This window comes from Embiotoca jacksoni, unplaced genomic scaffold (genome assembly GCF_022577435.1).
Source record: "Embiotoca jacksoni isolate LCO1_2020_lvr unplaced genomic scaffold, fEmbJac1.0.p SCAF_12, whole genome shotgun sequence".
Lineage (NCBI taxonomy): Eukaryota > Metazoa > Chordata > Actinopteri > Embiotocidae > Embiotoca > Embiotoca jacksoni.
Window position 1 is genome coordinate 4,561,347 of NW_027185252.1, and position 15,983 is coordinate 4,577,329.

General features: G+C 39.5%; 1 protein-coding gene across 1 annotated transcript; it reads right to left on the minus strand.

The window, feature by feature from the left end:
• Nucleotides 1–71: 71 nt before the first annotated feature.
• hhat (hedgehog acyltransferase) lies at nt 72–15,037 on the minus strand. The gene is made up of 12 exons (XM_069144309.1): nt 14,920–15,037; nt 13,754–13,902; nt 13,593–13,657; nt 13,365–13,478; nt 13,070–13,264; nt 11,407–11,619; nt 10,860–11,037; nt 9,694–9,844; nt 7,887–7,922; nt 5,069–5,270; nt 4,447–4,591; nt 72–448 (listed from the first exon to the last, which is right to left on the minus strand). Exons 2-12 carry the CDS (start codon nt 13,872–13,874, stop codon nt 300–302), a joined length of 1,569 nt encoding a protein of 522 aa, XP_069000410.1. The 5' UTR covers nt 13,875–13,902; nt 14,920–15,037; the 3' UTR covers nt 72–299.
• Between the last annotated feature and the right edge of the window lie 946 nt (nt 15,038–15,983).

Consider the following 15,983-nt stretch of genomic DNA (forward strand, 5'->3'; position numbering starts at 1 on the left):
TTTTACAGTTTCTTAGAATAACAGTGATTTGGTGTAGCTTACTGGGTAGAAAACACACCTCAAGACTTCCATTAGAGACTTCCTGAATGTACAACATTTTATTAAAGCTTGTGTGAACTTGTATTTTAAACAAAGTACAGACATTTCTCTCCGTTGGCTTATAGAGAGGTTTTGTGTGGTCCTGCAGGCTGAGGAAAGTGGCTGCTCAGCTGCACCTCAGCCAGGTTCGGACAGCTTCCGTGGCCGTCGGCCAGGTTCACCACAGAGGCTCTGAGCTGGTGAGGGACGAGGCGCTGGAGTCAGCAGGTTGTTCTGGTTGTCCGGTGGCAGGGATTCTCACTCCGAGACAAAGTCAAGGTGACTCGTGGTGGGTTAGAAGTCCGCTCAAGTCCAATCTGAGCAAAGCAGTAGAGGAAAGCTAGCATCGGTGGGAACATGGTGCACCAGCCTGAAATGAAAAGAAAACCGACATACTCATCAGTTTTAATCTGTGGGAAATATTTCGACAAAAAAAAAAAAAAAAAATAATAATCTGGATTCCTTTACAAATAGTGATAAAATTGATTTAAACTGTTTTGGTCATTTCACTGCCGTACTGTGTTGTGTTACAGTTTTTCTCTTTTTTCTATTCATAGCAGCTTCTTCGAGGGTCAAGCAGGCAGGTAAGGACAGCTGTCTGCACCTCCTCCTCGACTGGCCTGCCTCCAGATCATCTCAGGAGCCTGCACCTGCACCCACAATGCTTTTCACTGCTCTATTCTTTTCTATTCATGTCAAAATCTAATTCACGTACGCACTGGCTGCTTTATGCACAGCTGTATTGTCAGTTTCCTGTCAGCAGAAGAGAAAGGTTACATGAGCTACGGTTAGCAAAGCCATATTTTGGTAATTACATTTTATGTAATTCTGAAAATTTCCCCTTAAGGGCTCTTATGTAAATGCCAGCCAATTATTAATGTAGGTTTAATCACATTAGACACAATTTGAACCATTTTCATTGAAAGTATTATGATATTATTCATTTCTGACATATATATTTATCATCCAAAGCCTTTAAGCCCGGGGCCCTGCATGCATCATGAGCCAAGACATCCCAGTGTTCAGTCTTCGCAGGTATGTACATTTCATTAACGCCCTCAGTGTGAAATCCATTCTCCAGCCAGGCGTCCAACCTTTGCTGTTACTGAAACTAAAACTCTCAGAGTGAAAAGTCAAAGATAAAGGAGGCAAACACCACGAGCCAAATATGAGAAACATTTGGCCAAAACTCAGAAATTAGTTGGCTCTCCTTGCAATTTTGGAGCGTAGCCGACTTACTGGCAAGGAGACAGAGAGAGGAAACAAAAATAAATGAATAACTGGTTTTCCTTCAGCTGCATGTTACTATAGCTTCAATCAACCAATGCTGTGATTACACCGTAGTTTCATTTACCACTTGATTAACAACGTGCTTTGAGTTTAACTGAGGAGGAAGAAGCCACTTAGAGGCAACTAACAAACTAAACGTACAGTAAGGCCGGTAAACGAGAAAAAAGAAAAAGCGAAGGGCCCTCTCGAGAGCCAGTGTTTGGTTTGTCCCTTCTGGGCTACTGTAGAAACATGGCATGGCGGGCTCCGTGAAGGAGGACCAGCTCCCTATGTAAATTACATGCGAATGAAAATATAATTATAAAAATAGTATTGTTTTTCTGCCAATACATCCTCCCAAGCCCAACACAGTGAAGCTCTGAATTAGTGATTTACTTCACAGGAAACGTTTTAGGACGTAATATTTCAAAGACTAAAAAGACACTTTCAATTAACCAGTACATTATGTGATGACCGATGGTTGTGAATGAATCATCAAGGAGGCCCATCTGCAGGTATAAACACAAACAAAGCTGCTCCTCAGTTGACAAGGTGTGAACAGCAAATTGGCTGTTGTTGTCACACTCACCTTAACCTGAGACCTTTTGTAGTGGAAACTGTCATTTCCATTCAGAATTGAAGTAGAACAAGATAAGAGCGGGATTAGGAATTTGTGTTCTGTGCATGTCACCAGAGAGGTCAGAGAGCAATTATGCTACTGCCTGCACCACTAAAAATCTCAGACAGGCTGATTTAAAAGCATTGATCTCATGTAAATGAAAGCACAGCTCACCCTCGATGATTTGTTATTCAGACACAAGAAACTGGCTCAGGCATTTCTGCTGGATTCATTATATCTCAATTTAGAGTACAACAAACACAGTGAAATCAGCAAATGCAGAACGATTGATAAATATTGTTTTTAAATCATCTATTCCAAATTTTTTTAGTCTTTATTTTTACTATTTAAAAAAAATCTTACTAAATCACCATAAAAGCAAACTGAGATTCTTAGTTTGGTTTCCAGCTCTTGCTCTGAATAATTCACGAAAGAATAGTTTTTTCCAAACGGCCTGCTCTTATTTTTAGGTTTCTCTTCACTTATTTACACTGAGTCTACAGTATTTTTTGTGTGTGTGTGTGTGTGTGTGTGTGTGTGTGTGTGTGTGTGTGTGTGTGTGTGTGTGTGTGTGTGCCTGCAGACTGCTTGACATAATTGGAGGTGATGAAGTAATAAATGGCAATAAAGAAGAGGGAAAACAAAGATTGTGCAGGAGTCCAAAGTTTTGTAAATGTTGCGAAATCTGAGCCCATTGTTTGTGTGTGTGTGTGTGTGTGTGTGTGTGTGTGTGTGTGTGTGTGTGTGTGTGTGTGTGTGTGTGTGTGTGTGTGTGTGTGTGTGTGTGTGTGTGTGTGTGTGTGAAAGAGAAGGGTGGACTGAAAGAAGCATAATGTTACGCATCATTTGCTTTGGGCATGCCAGGCTTCCAACAAATTTTTACTGTCACAATAAAGCTTAACAATTGACTGGAATATGACCTTTGTGAGGCTGCTTCGGCTCAACTTTAAGAGGCCCGCAGACTGTGTGACATAATTAGAGGTGATGAAGTAATAGATGGCAATAAAGAAGAGGGAAAACAAAGATTGTGCAGGAGTCCAAAGTTTTGTAAATGTTGCGAAATCTGAGCCCGTTGTTTTCCGCTGCAGAGGAAGTCATCACAGAGCTGCCTTTAGTGTCGCACATCATTCAGGTTTTACACAAAGGGCAACCTCCGGGGCTGAAAAATTAAGTCAGTGCGGAAGAGCCAAAAACCGCAGTTCCTCAAATGGTCACTTGAGGCTGCCTCTAAAAGTGAGTCAATCCCCATTGACCGCCATGTTAAAATGCCCAATTACAGCAGATATAAACATCTTTACAGCCTGGTACAAAAAACTGTTTTTGTCTCTGTAGCTGGTGTCATTTGCTAAAGTCATTTGTTCTTTTGAGTTTTCTGGCAGTTCATCTGAAAATAATCTCAACATTAATTAGATATTAGGCCTCAAAAAGCGGTAACAGTTCACATTACTTGACCTTTAACCCTGATCACAGCAAACCCTTCACATCAATACCAGCTATATACTGTTATTCTAAACTAAAGGTGCACATCAATATCTTTATATTAACAATGGGTCAAAAAAAACAAGCTTGTATAATGCTCTGTGTAACATTGTAGCATCTTTTAGCTCATTGTTTGAGTTTTAGGGCCCCAGAATTTAATGTTTGGGTTCACTCTAATGATCTTCATGAACCTTATTTCCAGCAGACTGACACTGTTAGCGATTAACTGTGGAACACAGTAGCAGCTAAAGAGCTACATATTTCCCTCAGGAGGTGGTGGAGACAAAGAGAGCAACGATGAGAGAGATAAATAGGTGACTGTTTCCTAATGTGTATCACTTGTATCAACTCAACAAGGTAATAACATGTCATTATTTGTTTCCAGCTTCTTCCACTGCCCCAAACAAATATGTTAATGCCACTTTAAAATATGTGTAAACTATGTATTTCAATTCAGCATTAATAAACAGTTTTAGTTAATAGATTATATGACGATGTATTGCCAGTGAGCTGCCAGCCCTGACTCTGCAGTCAGCCCAGCGGCGAGTGCAGCTCAGACTGCTTATCATAAGTAGGCAGGCTTCAGGAGGGCCTGCCATCTTGCTTTAGGTACCAAATGAGCCAAATAAAGACACAGAGAGCAAAACAGAGACTGGCACAACCATGAAGCAGATGTCTCTCTATTTGGGAGAGTTTGCCCGTGCAGATGCATAAAATAGCCTTGTTATCTAATACTGCTTGATATACAGACCAACTGAACAGAATAATTTTAATCATTTATTATATCTTATCTATGATTTTATTTTCTTCTCGATGTAAGCTGGCCTCCCTCTAACACACTTTAAACATACTAACCTTAGCTGCTGCCACTACCTAAAGGGAAAAAGTGATGTACTATACAACTAAACTGCCATATTAAAAGTCGGATACTAACAATCCTCTAAAATAAAGGCACACGTGCACATCCCCGTCGAGTGAGTTTTGTGGAAAGCAATTTTTACCTTGAAAGAAGACACGCTTCCAGAAGATTCTCCCCACATGTATGCCCCCAAGGAACACCAGATTAGAGAGGATGAGCATGGAAGTGGAGAAGGCAGAGAGAAGGGCAATGCAACGCCTTTTCATCCCCGTGGAGAAACTCCGCTCCTGGGAAATCAATAAATAAATAGGCAAAAGGAGAAGCACAAGAAATTTCCCTTGTAAATGTTAGAAAGAACACAGGAGCACCTGGCGCTAATGAACTGTGTGACCATAAACTCAGAGGATTACACAGTGTGCCATCAGAGTCTTGTACTATTTTGAGAACATGAACCGTCTCCCAAGGCTACAGGCCCAAGAAGCAGCCTGAGCATCTCTGTTGTGGTAAAGTATTGCAAACAGACTTTCACTCACATGGATATTATCTGTATGTGGCTATTAGATATGACAGGATCCAACCAGTTTTTGCCTGACTGTAGTTACCGTAGCCTCTTTAGGTGTTATCTCTTATTAAATCAGATTCTATGACCCTTTTTTTTTTTCTTGCTACAGGAAAGATTTAATTATGTCTGACTGAACATCCAATCTAACCAGGGAATATTTTGTATTCTAATGTTTTTAGACTACCAGAGGCCGGAAACTTACGACTATGGAGCGAACAACAGAAGAAGCCAAGAGAGACTTCAGTCCGTTTTCCACCAGAACTCCAGCCCAGTTCATCAGGGCCCAGTACTGTAAGTAATCGTGACCACCGTGCCAGAGGCAGACGAATCCGAACGCAAGGCCAGTGGAGAACATTTTGTAAAGAAGACCGTGCTGTGAACCTCCCAGCGGCACGTAGATGTATCTGAAACACGAGTACATAACATGGAAACAATAAGCAATTCAATTCAACAATCCAGTAGGATGAATACAGTGTTAAAACTGAACAACAGTCATAGGACAGGACAGGAAATGGTGTACATGTAACACAAAAGATGGTTAAAAATGGCACCACAATGCACCGGTGAATTGCAAAGACCACCTGACACAGAAATGATCATGTTCATTGAATCGTTTTAAATCAAATAAACATGGCTCAGCTGTCCACTTTAGAAAATAGAGGCACTCCAGGGAATGTCAATCGTGCCAAGTTTTTAACAACTGCAACTGGGTTAATCGCTCCAAAGTGTTTTCTATGATTCCCACCAAACCCTTGACACCCTTAACTTTTCAGCAGGCTCGCCCTTGTTATTTTGTTTCGGTCTGATTTCGGCATTTTGGTTAATAAACTGATAAAAACTGCAAAAAAATGTCCCCTCGGGGATTAATAAAGTAACTACCTAACCTAACCGAACCTAACACACAGTTACATGAAGTAGACATATCTGTCATGAGGTAATTTATCAAACAGTAAATATGCAGTATATGTCATTGTGCAGTGGTATAAATGAGATTGCATTGTTTGCGGTACACAAATAGAAGCTGCACGTGATGGCCCACTTGATGTGAATAATGTCCCCCAAATCACTAACAAATGTGGCGCCTGTCGCGAAGAGAAATGGCCCCAGATACTGTGAGAACCTCGCCTGTCCCAGAGGCACCGAAAGCGTCTGAACATGCTACATCAGTCTAACACACTTAACAAACATCTCATTGTGTGTTGTGTTGCTGAGCTGGGAACTAATTATTTCAGCCACCCTGTGGCTAATCAATGTTCCTGAAAGATGAGCCAGCATTTTCTGAGCCTTAAATAGAGTGGCCGGCTCAGCCGTATTGGCGGATGAAAGTGGGTGCGAGAACAGATGGAGAGATACCAGAGCTTTAGAGCCAAAGCAAAGTGAGCACCTGAACTTACCGAGCATCTCTTCTTCCATTTAATTTATTTAGATGTAGATGTATTTGAAACAGATGTTAATCAAGATATGATCATTTTGAGATATACATTAATACCTGAATAATCAATGAATTATGTAACACCCGATTTCTTCAAGCAGATGGTGCAACCAACATGCTGACAGGCTTTAAAAACTGTCAATAGGAAATATTTTGTTTCCTGTGTGCTCATAGCGACACACAGAGTATCTGTTTTGCTTTAAATGCAATCGAAGCCAAAGTTAAATGCTGACCTCCCAACAATCCCAACCTATGCCCCAACTTAAACATTTACAGCTAATATTCCCCCAGACATGGGATCAAACTCTCCTTCTCATATGTAGCGGCAATAACTCAATCAATCGCCCAGTAAGAGCTCTTTTGTTGGCCGATAACTGAATGCGAGTGAAACAGAACCTGAGACGCGGCGGCACACAGGCAAGCAAGGCGTAATGGAATGGCGAAGAATGAGCCACTTAGCTGCCCAGGGAGACGGGGTGTCAGTGAGTCATGTGGAGCACATCATTTAACACCTACGCTCTCATCTAGCGCTCTTCAGACAATTTCCACAGAATTTCAGAACTGCATTAAAACCTCTTTAAAAGCACTTTTGAAAGAAGGAACGTAGGGGCATTGTGTCACGGGTATCATTTTGCATGTGCAGCAGGATAATTGCAAGTGATGCCATTAAGCAGCAGAAAAACCATTTCCAATGGACACGGATTAAAATGGAAACCTGCATTTGCAATTTAAATTCTGGGATCTTTAGCAAATAAATTGGAGCCACTTTAACTCTTTGATATGCATTTGTTTCACGAGATAAAAAAAAAAAGAAGCAGATGCACACGTACACGTCATATTGTACGTGTCAGAGTAGTGGAGAAATAAAACCTGCCAACCCAAACACTAATTAGCAAAATAATAACGAAGACAGGGAACACTTTCTCAGAATACCACAGTGTGTTCTCTGACAACCGTGCGACTGTAGTGTTGCCGTGATGTAGCAACCTGCGTCTACCAAGCAGACCATAAACTCCCGACAGGCCGCATTCAGCCGAGTGTGCATCATTAAAAAGCAAACAAACTAATAATGTGCGTTGTCCAAAGTACAAGTGAGCGAACACATAATGCTCCCATTACATATGCACATATTAAACAAGGAGGCATTTCTCCAGGGTACACGAGCAGTAACGCAACAGAGGAACTATTCAGCTACAACATGCAACCTCATAATCATAAGAAAGCCTCCATGCAAATGCGGCATCCTCGTCCATTATGATGAAACATGTGGACCGGCAGCCAGAGAATGGCACCTTTTTTTTTTTTTTTTTTTTTTTTAAGGTTATTCAGTTGGCAAGTTCAGTGCCCCACAGGAAATGAGTCCTTTAAGTGGGCAATAAATAACAAATAGAGTATGCAATTATTCCAAGTATGAGGGAATAGATAGAATAATAGAATGGACAGACAGACAGACAGACAGACAGACAGACAGACAGACAGATAGATAGATAGGACAGTGATTGATTTGATTTAGATGACATTACACATTTTTTTTTGTAAGCACCAACATCTGAATTAGTCAGTCCACTGCTCATGAAGGGCCTCTTACCTGATGAGCCATCGGTACAGCCCCTCATCAAAGTGCCTGAGAGTGACAAAATTGACATTTGAATGACAAATTTACATAATAATATAGCATTGAGTAAGAAACACCTGAGCACTGGGCCTCTGGTATAAACTGAGCAGCACCCATGATGCATGTGTGTGTATGTCTCTTTGTCATTAAGAAGATTAGATTTGGCACTGTCTATAAACTGGAGCTGTTTTTCCAGTGATGTCAGTGGACAGCTTTATGCAATCCATCAATGTTGTCAACATTGGCCAGCTCAGCACACGCAGGCCGGGATTGGAGTGCATCAATGTCAGCATATTGGTTGGTTGAGCCCACAGCTGAAGAAATGTTTTTTTCTGTTGTTATTTATTTATTTTTTTTGCTGCAAAACCAAACATGTAGCTCTCCATTTGAAACTTTATGTGGTCTAAATTAAGGGTGCATTTCTCATTGCTAAATACATTTGGAAACAGGAATAATTGTGCTATTAAAAAGTGAAATAAACAGCCGGGATACTATGCGCCGCCTGGTAAATTTACAGTATTACGCTCCTTTTCTGCCAGATCCCAACACGTTTTTTTTTTAAATTGTATATTACAAAGATTTGCATTTAATTGCAGGTGTTTTCTGTTTGAATGTCTGTACACTCAGTTGTTAATTTATTAGGTGCACTAAGCTAAAACAGCCGTGCAGTAAAGAGTCCTTTCATGAAGGTTTTAGTGAGGTGTTATTCAACTTTATGATGATTATTAGTACTTTGGAGGATGTAGTTTGTGATGCTTTTGAACTGCAGTGCATTATATAGAGGTGTTTCTATTATTTAGCCCGCCCTCACTCATATAAATGTGATGGACAGAACGGTAGAAACACCTGTCAGTGTAATACATTTCATACAAACAGTTGCACCTTTACATTAACTCGATTTTCTTTATTATTTAATGGAATTAAATGAGTGTCTATATTTTGCAGTATATCAACAACACTTCAAGTCTTTTTATGAGGTGGTAAGTGATCAAAAATGAATAGCAGAGTGACACAAAATGTTTACCTGAATGTTCCAAAGCACTAAAAACTTTTTTCCTTTTTATATTTGAATATGTATTTGTATGCCTGTGTAGCCAGCACTGCACTGAGCGTTCATTAACTTGAGCAATTGTGACCCCTTCAGCAAAAAATGGGCATAATCTTTTTGGAGACAGTACTTTGTGTCGTAAACAAGCTTGATTCCACTGTTTTGTGGAGGTGGGTGTGACAGAAATAACTCAACATGAGGTGTTTGTGTGCATACAAACCCTTAATAAACCATCACCGAACCTGAAATCTGAAATGAACCTGAAAGATGAAAGCATCTTGGAACATGTATAATACTCATACTGGAAATAAAACGGACACATAGTTGTGATTAACCATCTATAACTTTTTGACTTTATCAGATTTTGTGTCATGATTTAATTTGTTGCGTCAAGTTTACAGAGAGAAAAGCAAACTCATCTTTGGCCAGAAAATACAGAATCGGTCGCAGTGCACAAACCGTTTAAAGAATTATATAATGCTCTTGGTGTGGCGGTGACCAATTGTTCTGATTGCCAGTAATGACACAAGAAGAAACAATTTTCTGTGCTCAGTCTGAATCTGATTGCTAAAGCACAGTGAGTACTTTAAAGCACTACACATTAAATTGACCTTTTCCTCAAGGTAACCAGGGATGCTAGCTTTTCCAGTCATGGAAGTGTTCAGGAATGCTGTGAGACCAGTGTTATACTGTATTTATATCAGTGAAGTTGTTTCCACTGTCTGCTCTTACCTCCACATCCCCGTGAAACTGTACATGATGCTGACGCAGCGAGGAAGATTTGGGGGGACCAGTTTATCCAAAGTAGCGAGCATGGATGGAAGGCCAAAAAGTACCAGATACTTCACGTAGAAGAACTGGACGAGGGCCAGGGCCAGACCGCCTGTGAGAGGGGGGAGAGGACATCTTATAACTAATCATTCTTATTGTAATGATTAAGAAAGGTTCTATAAATTTAAAAGGCGATCTTCCTCAGTTAAGTCGATGTAATTTTATTTTGATGGCCAAAGTTCAGAGGAGCAACAGAGGAGGGATCAATAGATGCTGTTAGAACTTGGCCAACACGATTCACTGCTGCTATTAAAGAAATGCTGAATAAATGGTTATAAATCTGCCTTTTTATGATCTATGGACATTTTCCCACCTGTTTATGGTAACTAGGGGGGCAGGCAGGACATCCAAGAGTTAGAATGAATGACTTCATGATCCCAGAGGTGCTTTATGTTTAAAGATTTAGCAGCATGAAGCTGGGTATGCAGAGAATGTGCAGTACGCAACACAGTAGCTTACCTGTGTAGATAAATACACCTCCATGTGTCTTACAAAGACGTAAAGGGGCTGTCAGAGGGCAGAGGGCCTGGCTAACTTAAATTTATCTCACATTTAACTTGTGAAAATAAATGCAAAAGCAAATAAATTAATACATCAACTACAAACAAAAACACAACACTGATCAGAGTATGAGTTATGGATTATGCTCCAAGCCGCTGAAACAGCCTGAAAATATTGATATCTTTAATAATAATATCCGGCTTTTTATGTAGTATTCTATGGTTTTAGTATCTATACTTTGTTGTTGATCATTCAAGGTTTTGATTGTTTTGGTCTGCATTCGTCTTTAGTGCATGTTTAACATCCTTCACTTGGTCAATTGCTTTTCAATAACTTTGAACTACATTGGACTTGTTTAAGAGGTTCTGTGCATGTAGATCAAGTGTGATTTATGTATGAGTAAGTCAGGAATCAACATATCTGATGGAGTTTAAGAAATCACAAAATCCTGTGGGGGAAACTTGTTTTTAAGTTCTTCATCTCAAAAACATGTTCGGCGCCTGTCTGAAGTGTCAGGGAGACATTAAAGCTGAGACTCCCAAAATAGAGACAGTTTGAAGACTTACCCAAAGCCCAAGGAGGGAGAATTTCAATGTAGGTCTCATTAGACTGGATGGAGTGCATGTACATAACGTGGATCATGTATTCTGCGATGCACCACCACAGTATGATCCGTCCTGATCTGAGCACCAAGTAACTGAGAGCAGATTCTTTCCCGTCGCTCTCCTCAGCAGGCCTCCGCATCTGTGAGCCGAGCAGAGGGCACTTTGTTAAGAGTTACTGGTTGAATCTTTACAACCAAAAAAAAAATCAAATAACATGCCGTTTAAATATTTATAAATCTACAATGAAAATAAACAAGTATAAATTTGACAGAGGTGATGTTGAAGACGATGTCAGACCAAATAAATGGTTTTAATTCCAGCCTCAGCCCCCATGTACTGTAAATACCTCACTACTGATGTCTTGTTTACTTTTTTTTTTTTTACTTTTTTTTTTTTTAAAGAGACCTGTATTTAGAAGCAGCAATCAGTCTCAGCCTCCTCCAGATAAAAACAGGAGAGAGACATGAAATCGCAGTTGAATTCAGGAGTCGCCCGTGCTGGGTCTTACCTGCTCGGTGTAGTCTTTGTACGTGATAATGGGTCCATTGTAGAAAAAAGGATGATAGAAGGTGTATGAAAACAACCAATAGAGGTGCACAACTCGGCCAAGGTCTGAAGGGCTCCAGCAATGATCAAGGCTGAAGCTGATGAAGCGCAGACCGCAGACAGCAATGCTGAAGAGCAGCAGATAGTACTCCTCCTCAGTCTTATACCAGCCTCTCTGTGTAATACAGAGGGAAGGCCAATTATTTCCAACACCTTCCTGGGGAATCCTGGTATTCATAGTAATGTTACATCATATTTACACAAGAAAATCTGGCAATATTCTTACCAGATATTGATAAAAAAAAAAAAAAAAAAAAAGGACTATTTTTGAAGTGATCTGCTTAGCAGCAACTGAAATATCATTACATGTAGGAAGATTTGAGGCAGATTTAAGTCAGTTTCACTTTACTTAATACAAATATTATAACTATTATAACTGAAGCTTAGTTGCCTCACAGTTTAAGGGCTTGGTACCTCAGATATTGTGCAGTTCAAAGTGTTTTTAGAGATTGTTTTATAAGCAGAGAAAGTTAGAAGTTAAATATCTGAATCGTTAAATGTAATTGAGATCCTAAAATCGCATTAAGAACTGATTTGAAATATTCTTTGGTCTGTATTTTTGTTATGTTCATCACGGTGTTAATTGCGTTTCATAGCTTTTTTCAAATACATGTAGGTGGAAACCGAGATTGTTTTCCCCTTCGACTAATCCTCAGGAAATACCGTAACTAACCTGCTTGAAACACATACTTTCCTATGAATTCACTCTGCTTGTATCGAGTGGTATGGATACAGAATAAGGGAGCTGAACGGTCACATGGCCGTACATCTCCTTAGTATCTTGCGCCCTCTTGTGTTCTTTTCAAATACGACATTTGGTAACAATCACAATTTGTGAAACACTGAAAGAAATTCTTTAGAACATATAAGAAATGTTAAATTCCTACAGTGTTGGTATAAACACAAACAATGTTTTTGAGTAGTATAGTTTACTTAATCCTATTTAGCTTGTTAGGAAGCAGGTGAGGAAACCAAATGGCTGTGCTCCGTTAATGGGGAGAGACGAGTACTTTTCTTTCATGTTTTTGCTTTCTGTGGGAGATTAAGGGTCTTTGTTCTTGTACAAATTGCATGTACAGCTAAATATAAGTCCAGTTTTGTTATAGTTTAAAGTGCTGTTTTTATCATTTTAAGAGTTTTTCTATTAACTGTGTGAGCGATACAGATGTTGAACAAATCAGAATTATGGCAAATATCGTAATGAAGTATTAAGTGTTTTTCTGTTCATGTGCTGTATGGTCCTTCCCTCTAACTCAAGATGATTTTATCAGTGTATAAATACAATAAGTTGTTACAGAAATTTGCCTGATTGATGCAGTGAATTGATCAGTTTTAGAACCACATTCACATATTCACCTGGTGTAAAGGAAAGGTGCACCCTTATTGATCACATTGACCTCAGACAAGATTTTAAGCCAACATATAGACCCTCTTTCACTCTAAATCTTAATAAGGTTTGGTAACTCTGTACTTGCTTTTTTTTTTTTTTTTAAGAAGTAAAAGGTTTTGTGATTTGAATGCAATATAAAAACATGCTATAGTAAAATCCAGGCAATACAACCCACCTGGATGTCTTGAAGTGTCTGGATGTGAAGTGTGGAGAGGAGCAGCAGGTTACATGCCCATGACAGGGCGGGCTTTCGCAGCTGGGCCACTGAAAAGGACAGGCCCAGATGTACCAGCAGCACGCTCACACCTTTAACCCCCAGCACACTGCAGGCTGCTAAGAGGCCGTATAGAGCAAGTGCAGGTATTCTAAACTGTAGGAGAAATATAAAAAACAAAAAACAAACACTACGTTGGATTAAAATGTCTTCCACCTAATAGCTATTTACCAGTACTGTAGCAGCTGCTTCCTACCTTGGGGTAAAAGATGCTAGTCAATCTTGATATTACTCCATGACCAATAAGAGTCCACAGTAAAGACTTCTTGGCCCATTCAGTCCAGAAATTCCACTCAAAGTCTGATGGATCCTGACAAAAACAAGAATTAAGACTACTCTACAGGCTTAAAAGAAACTCAGTGAGACGTACCCTAATGTTGGTTTAGACTGGGCTTTAAATCAGCATATTCAGCATTGAACTTACCCTTTTAAAACCCTGAAGAAGGCCATTTTCCAACTGCGACTCTCTCTCTAATCCTGATTCATGCTCTGTGGGACAAAGCAGGAAATGGCAGCTTCATTTTTATTGACCCGTTCCTCTCGTTTCATCCATCTAACACACTGATATTGGTCTATCTACCTTACCTTTGGAGAACCTGTGCAGCTGGTAGAAAGAGTACAGATGAGAGCCAAAGGACAGCACCCAGTACGCAAGGATCTCTGTCTGTGGCAGAGTTGCCAACTGGGCCTTTGATTTAGATGTCATCAGGCAAAATCACTGCGCTGTAGTGCACCTAAAACAGAATAAGTCACACACACACACACACACACACACACACACACACACACACACACACACACACACACACACACGGGCTTAATCAATTAACCTGATCCATAAGCACTAATATTATGCGCAGCATAGAAGGTGTCACATTGATGTGAAAAAAGCAAATCATGCAATTCCACAAATAAATTAAGAAACAACAAAAAAGGATTTCTAGCTTTTTGTCGCTTTACAGCACGCGGGATGTGGGCTCCAACCTGCTGGTGGGCTGTTCAGTTTCTCATACTCCAAATTTACGCATATTATTATACTGCACATAAAAGAAGCTGTAAACTGTTACAGAAACAGATACCAGCAAGTGGAGATACTGACCGTGATTACCCCAAATCCTCACATAGTTTGGTGACTTGAAGTTTGTGCTTCTCATATATTAGCGTAAAATCAGAACTAAATAACTAATTTACTTTTAGAACAAACAGCTCTGTGACGTCAGTGTATGTCATCTCCCCCCCCCCTCAGCAAACAACTTTTAAAAACGTATTCACATTTATAGGAAAAAAAAAAGAAAAAAAAAGTTTTAATGCATCTTTTACCTCATCTGAAACAAGATAGAAATCTCTTGAAGCTTAACATCACGTATTATTATTATTATTTTTTTTTATCTTACTGATTGAAATAACGCTTGACGAGATGTCAAAACGTTGCCAGGCACTGCCGTTGCTAGGTAACGCTGCCCTCAGGTAGCTGGATATGACGCAACGCGTCCATTTGAACCAGGAGTAAAGTATCCCGTCTCCCGTGACCAAACAGGCTTAAGACGGCATCGTCTTCGTATCTTAAAAGTATGACGAAACCATCTCGGTGCCCGTGTTCGGGTTTTCGTGCTGAATTTAACCAGTTGTTTTTGTTTATTTCCCCCATTGCTAAAGTAAACAAGAAACTCCCTCCAGCTGTCCCTACTCAAAATGACCGTCGGCTAACGTTAGCCGAGCCAGCTAAGGATTCGAGCAGGTTGCAGCGTTACCTCATACTTCTTGGCTGGTGTCCATTGCGTTGCTTTAAACTGCAGAACTGCACTGTGTGACCGGGCTTGGACCGTACATCCCGGCATCCAAAATTCAAAGGTACGGATTTCTTCTTCTTCGTTTTTCTTTTTTTTTTTTTTTTTTTCCAGTGTAGCAAACAAACTTTTTAGAGCATGATCGCCGCCAGCTGTGCGGGAATGGCTCAGCCAGATGTGGATAGCGCTGTAATGAAAGTCGTGTAGCTCTGGTGTTATGAAGATCAAGATCTCTTGAACAAAACATGCTTGAATTATGGGATAGGTTAGGTTAGGTAGTTACTTTATTAATCCCCAAGGGGAATTTTTTTTTTCTTCGCTACAGCAGCATACAGGAAGCAATAAGATAATAATAGAATAATAAAAAGCAATAAAATAGCAGTAAAAAAATAAATAAATAAATAAATATAAAATGCACAGTATATACAGTACAGTGTATATCTATATATATTATATATATAATAATATATGTGGCATTCATTGGTTAAACTTAATATTGAGAATTGTACCTGTTTCTGCATACTTTTATCAATATCAGGTGCATATTGTAAATTAGTTTTTGTGTCTGTCTTTTTGTTGTTCATATTTTTTTTTTATGAGACATTTTTTTTTTTGGGGGGGGGGGGGGGAAGGATCCCTAAAGCCCTCACCAAACGTGTGCATTTAAGTCTTCCATATACTATAATGAAAACATTATGAATACTCTTTAGTATGGTAGTATTACTTTTACGTAATAAACATCTACTGCTGCTGGATAATTTGATACCCTAATAAATGAAAAATGATATGTAATCATTGATACTTATACTTTTTTTTCATTTTGAGCTGATTCCTTTCAGAATCTACAATTACTAGCAAGACATCTCTATCATTTAAAAGGTCAGTTATTATGCCACATGCTGAGCTGCAAATAGCTGATGAGTAATTGATAGTGCACTAAAATAGTTTCAGATTTCAACTGAGGCTTTCCTCTCAGGCAACCTCAAAGCAATGTTGCAGACATTTGTATTATACGTGGTAGATATTTA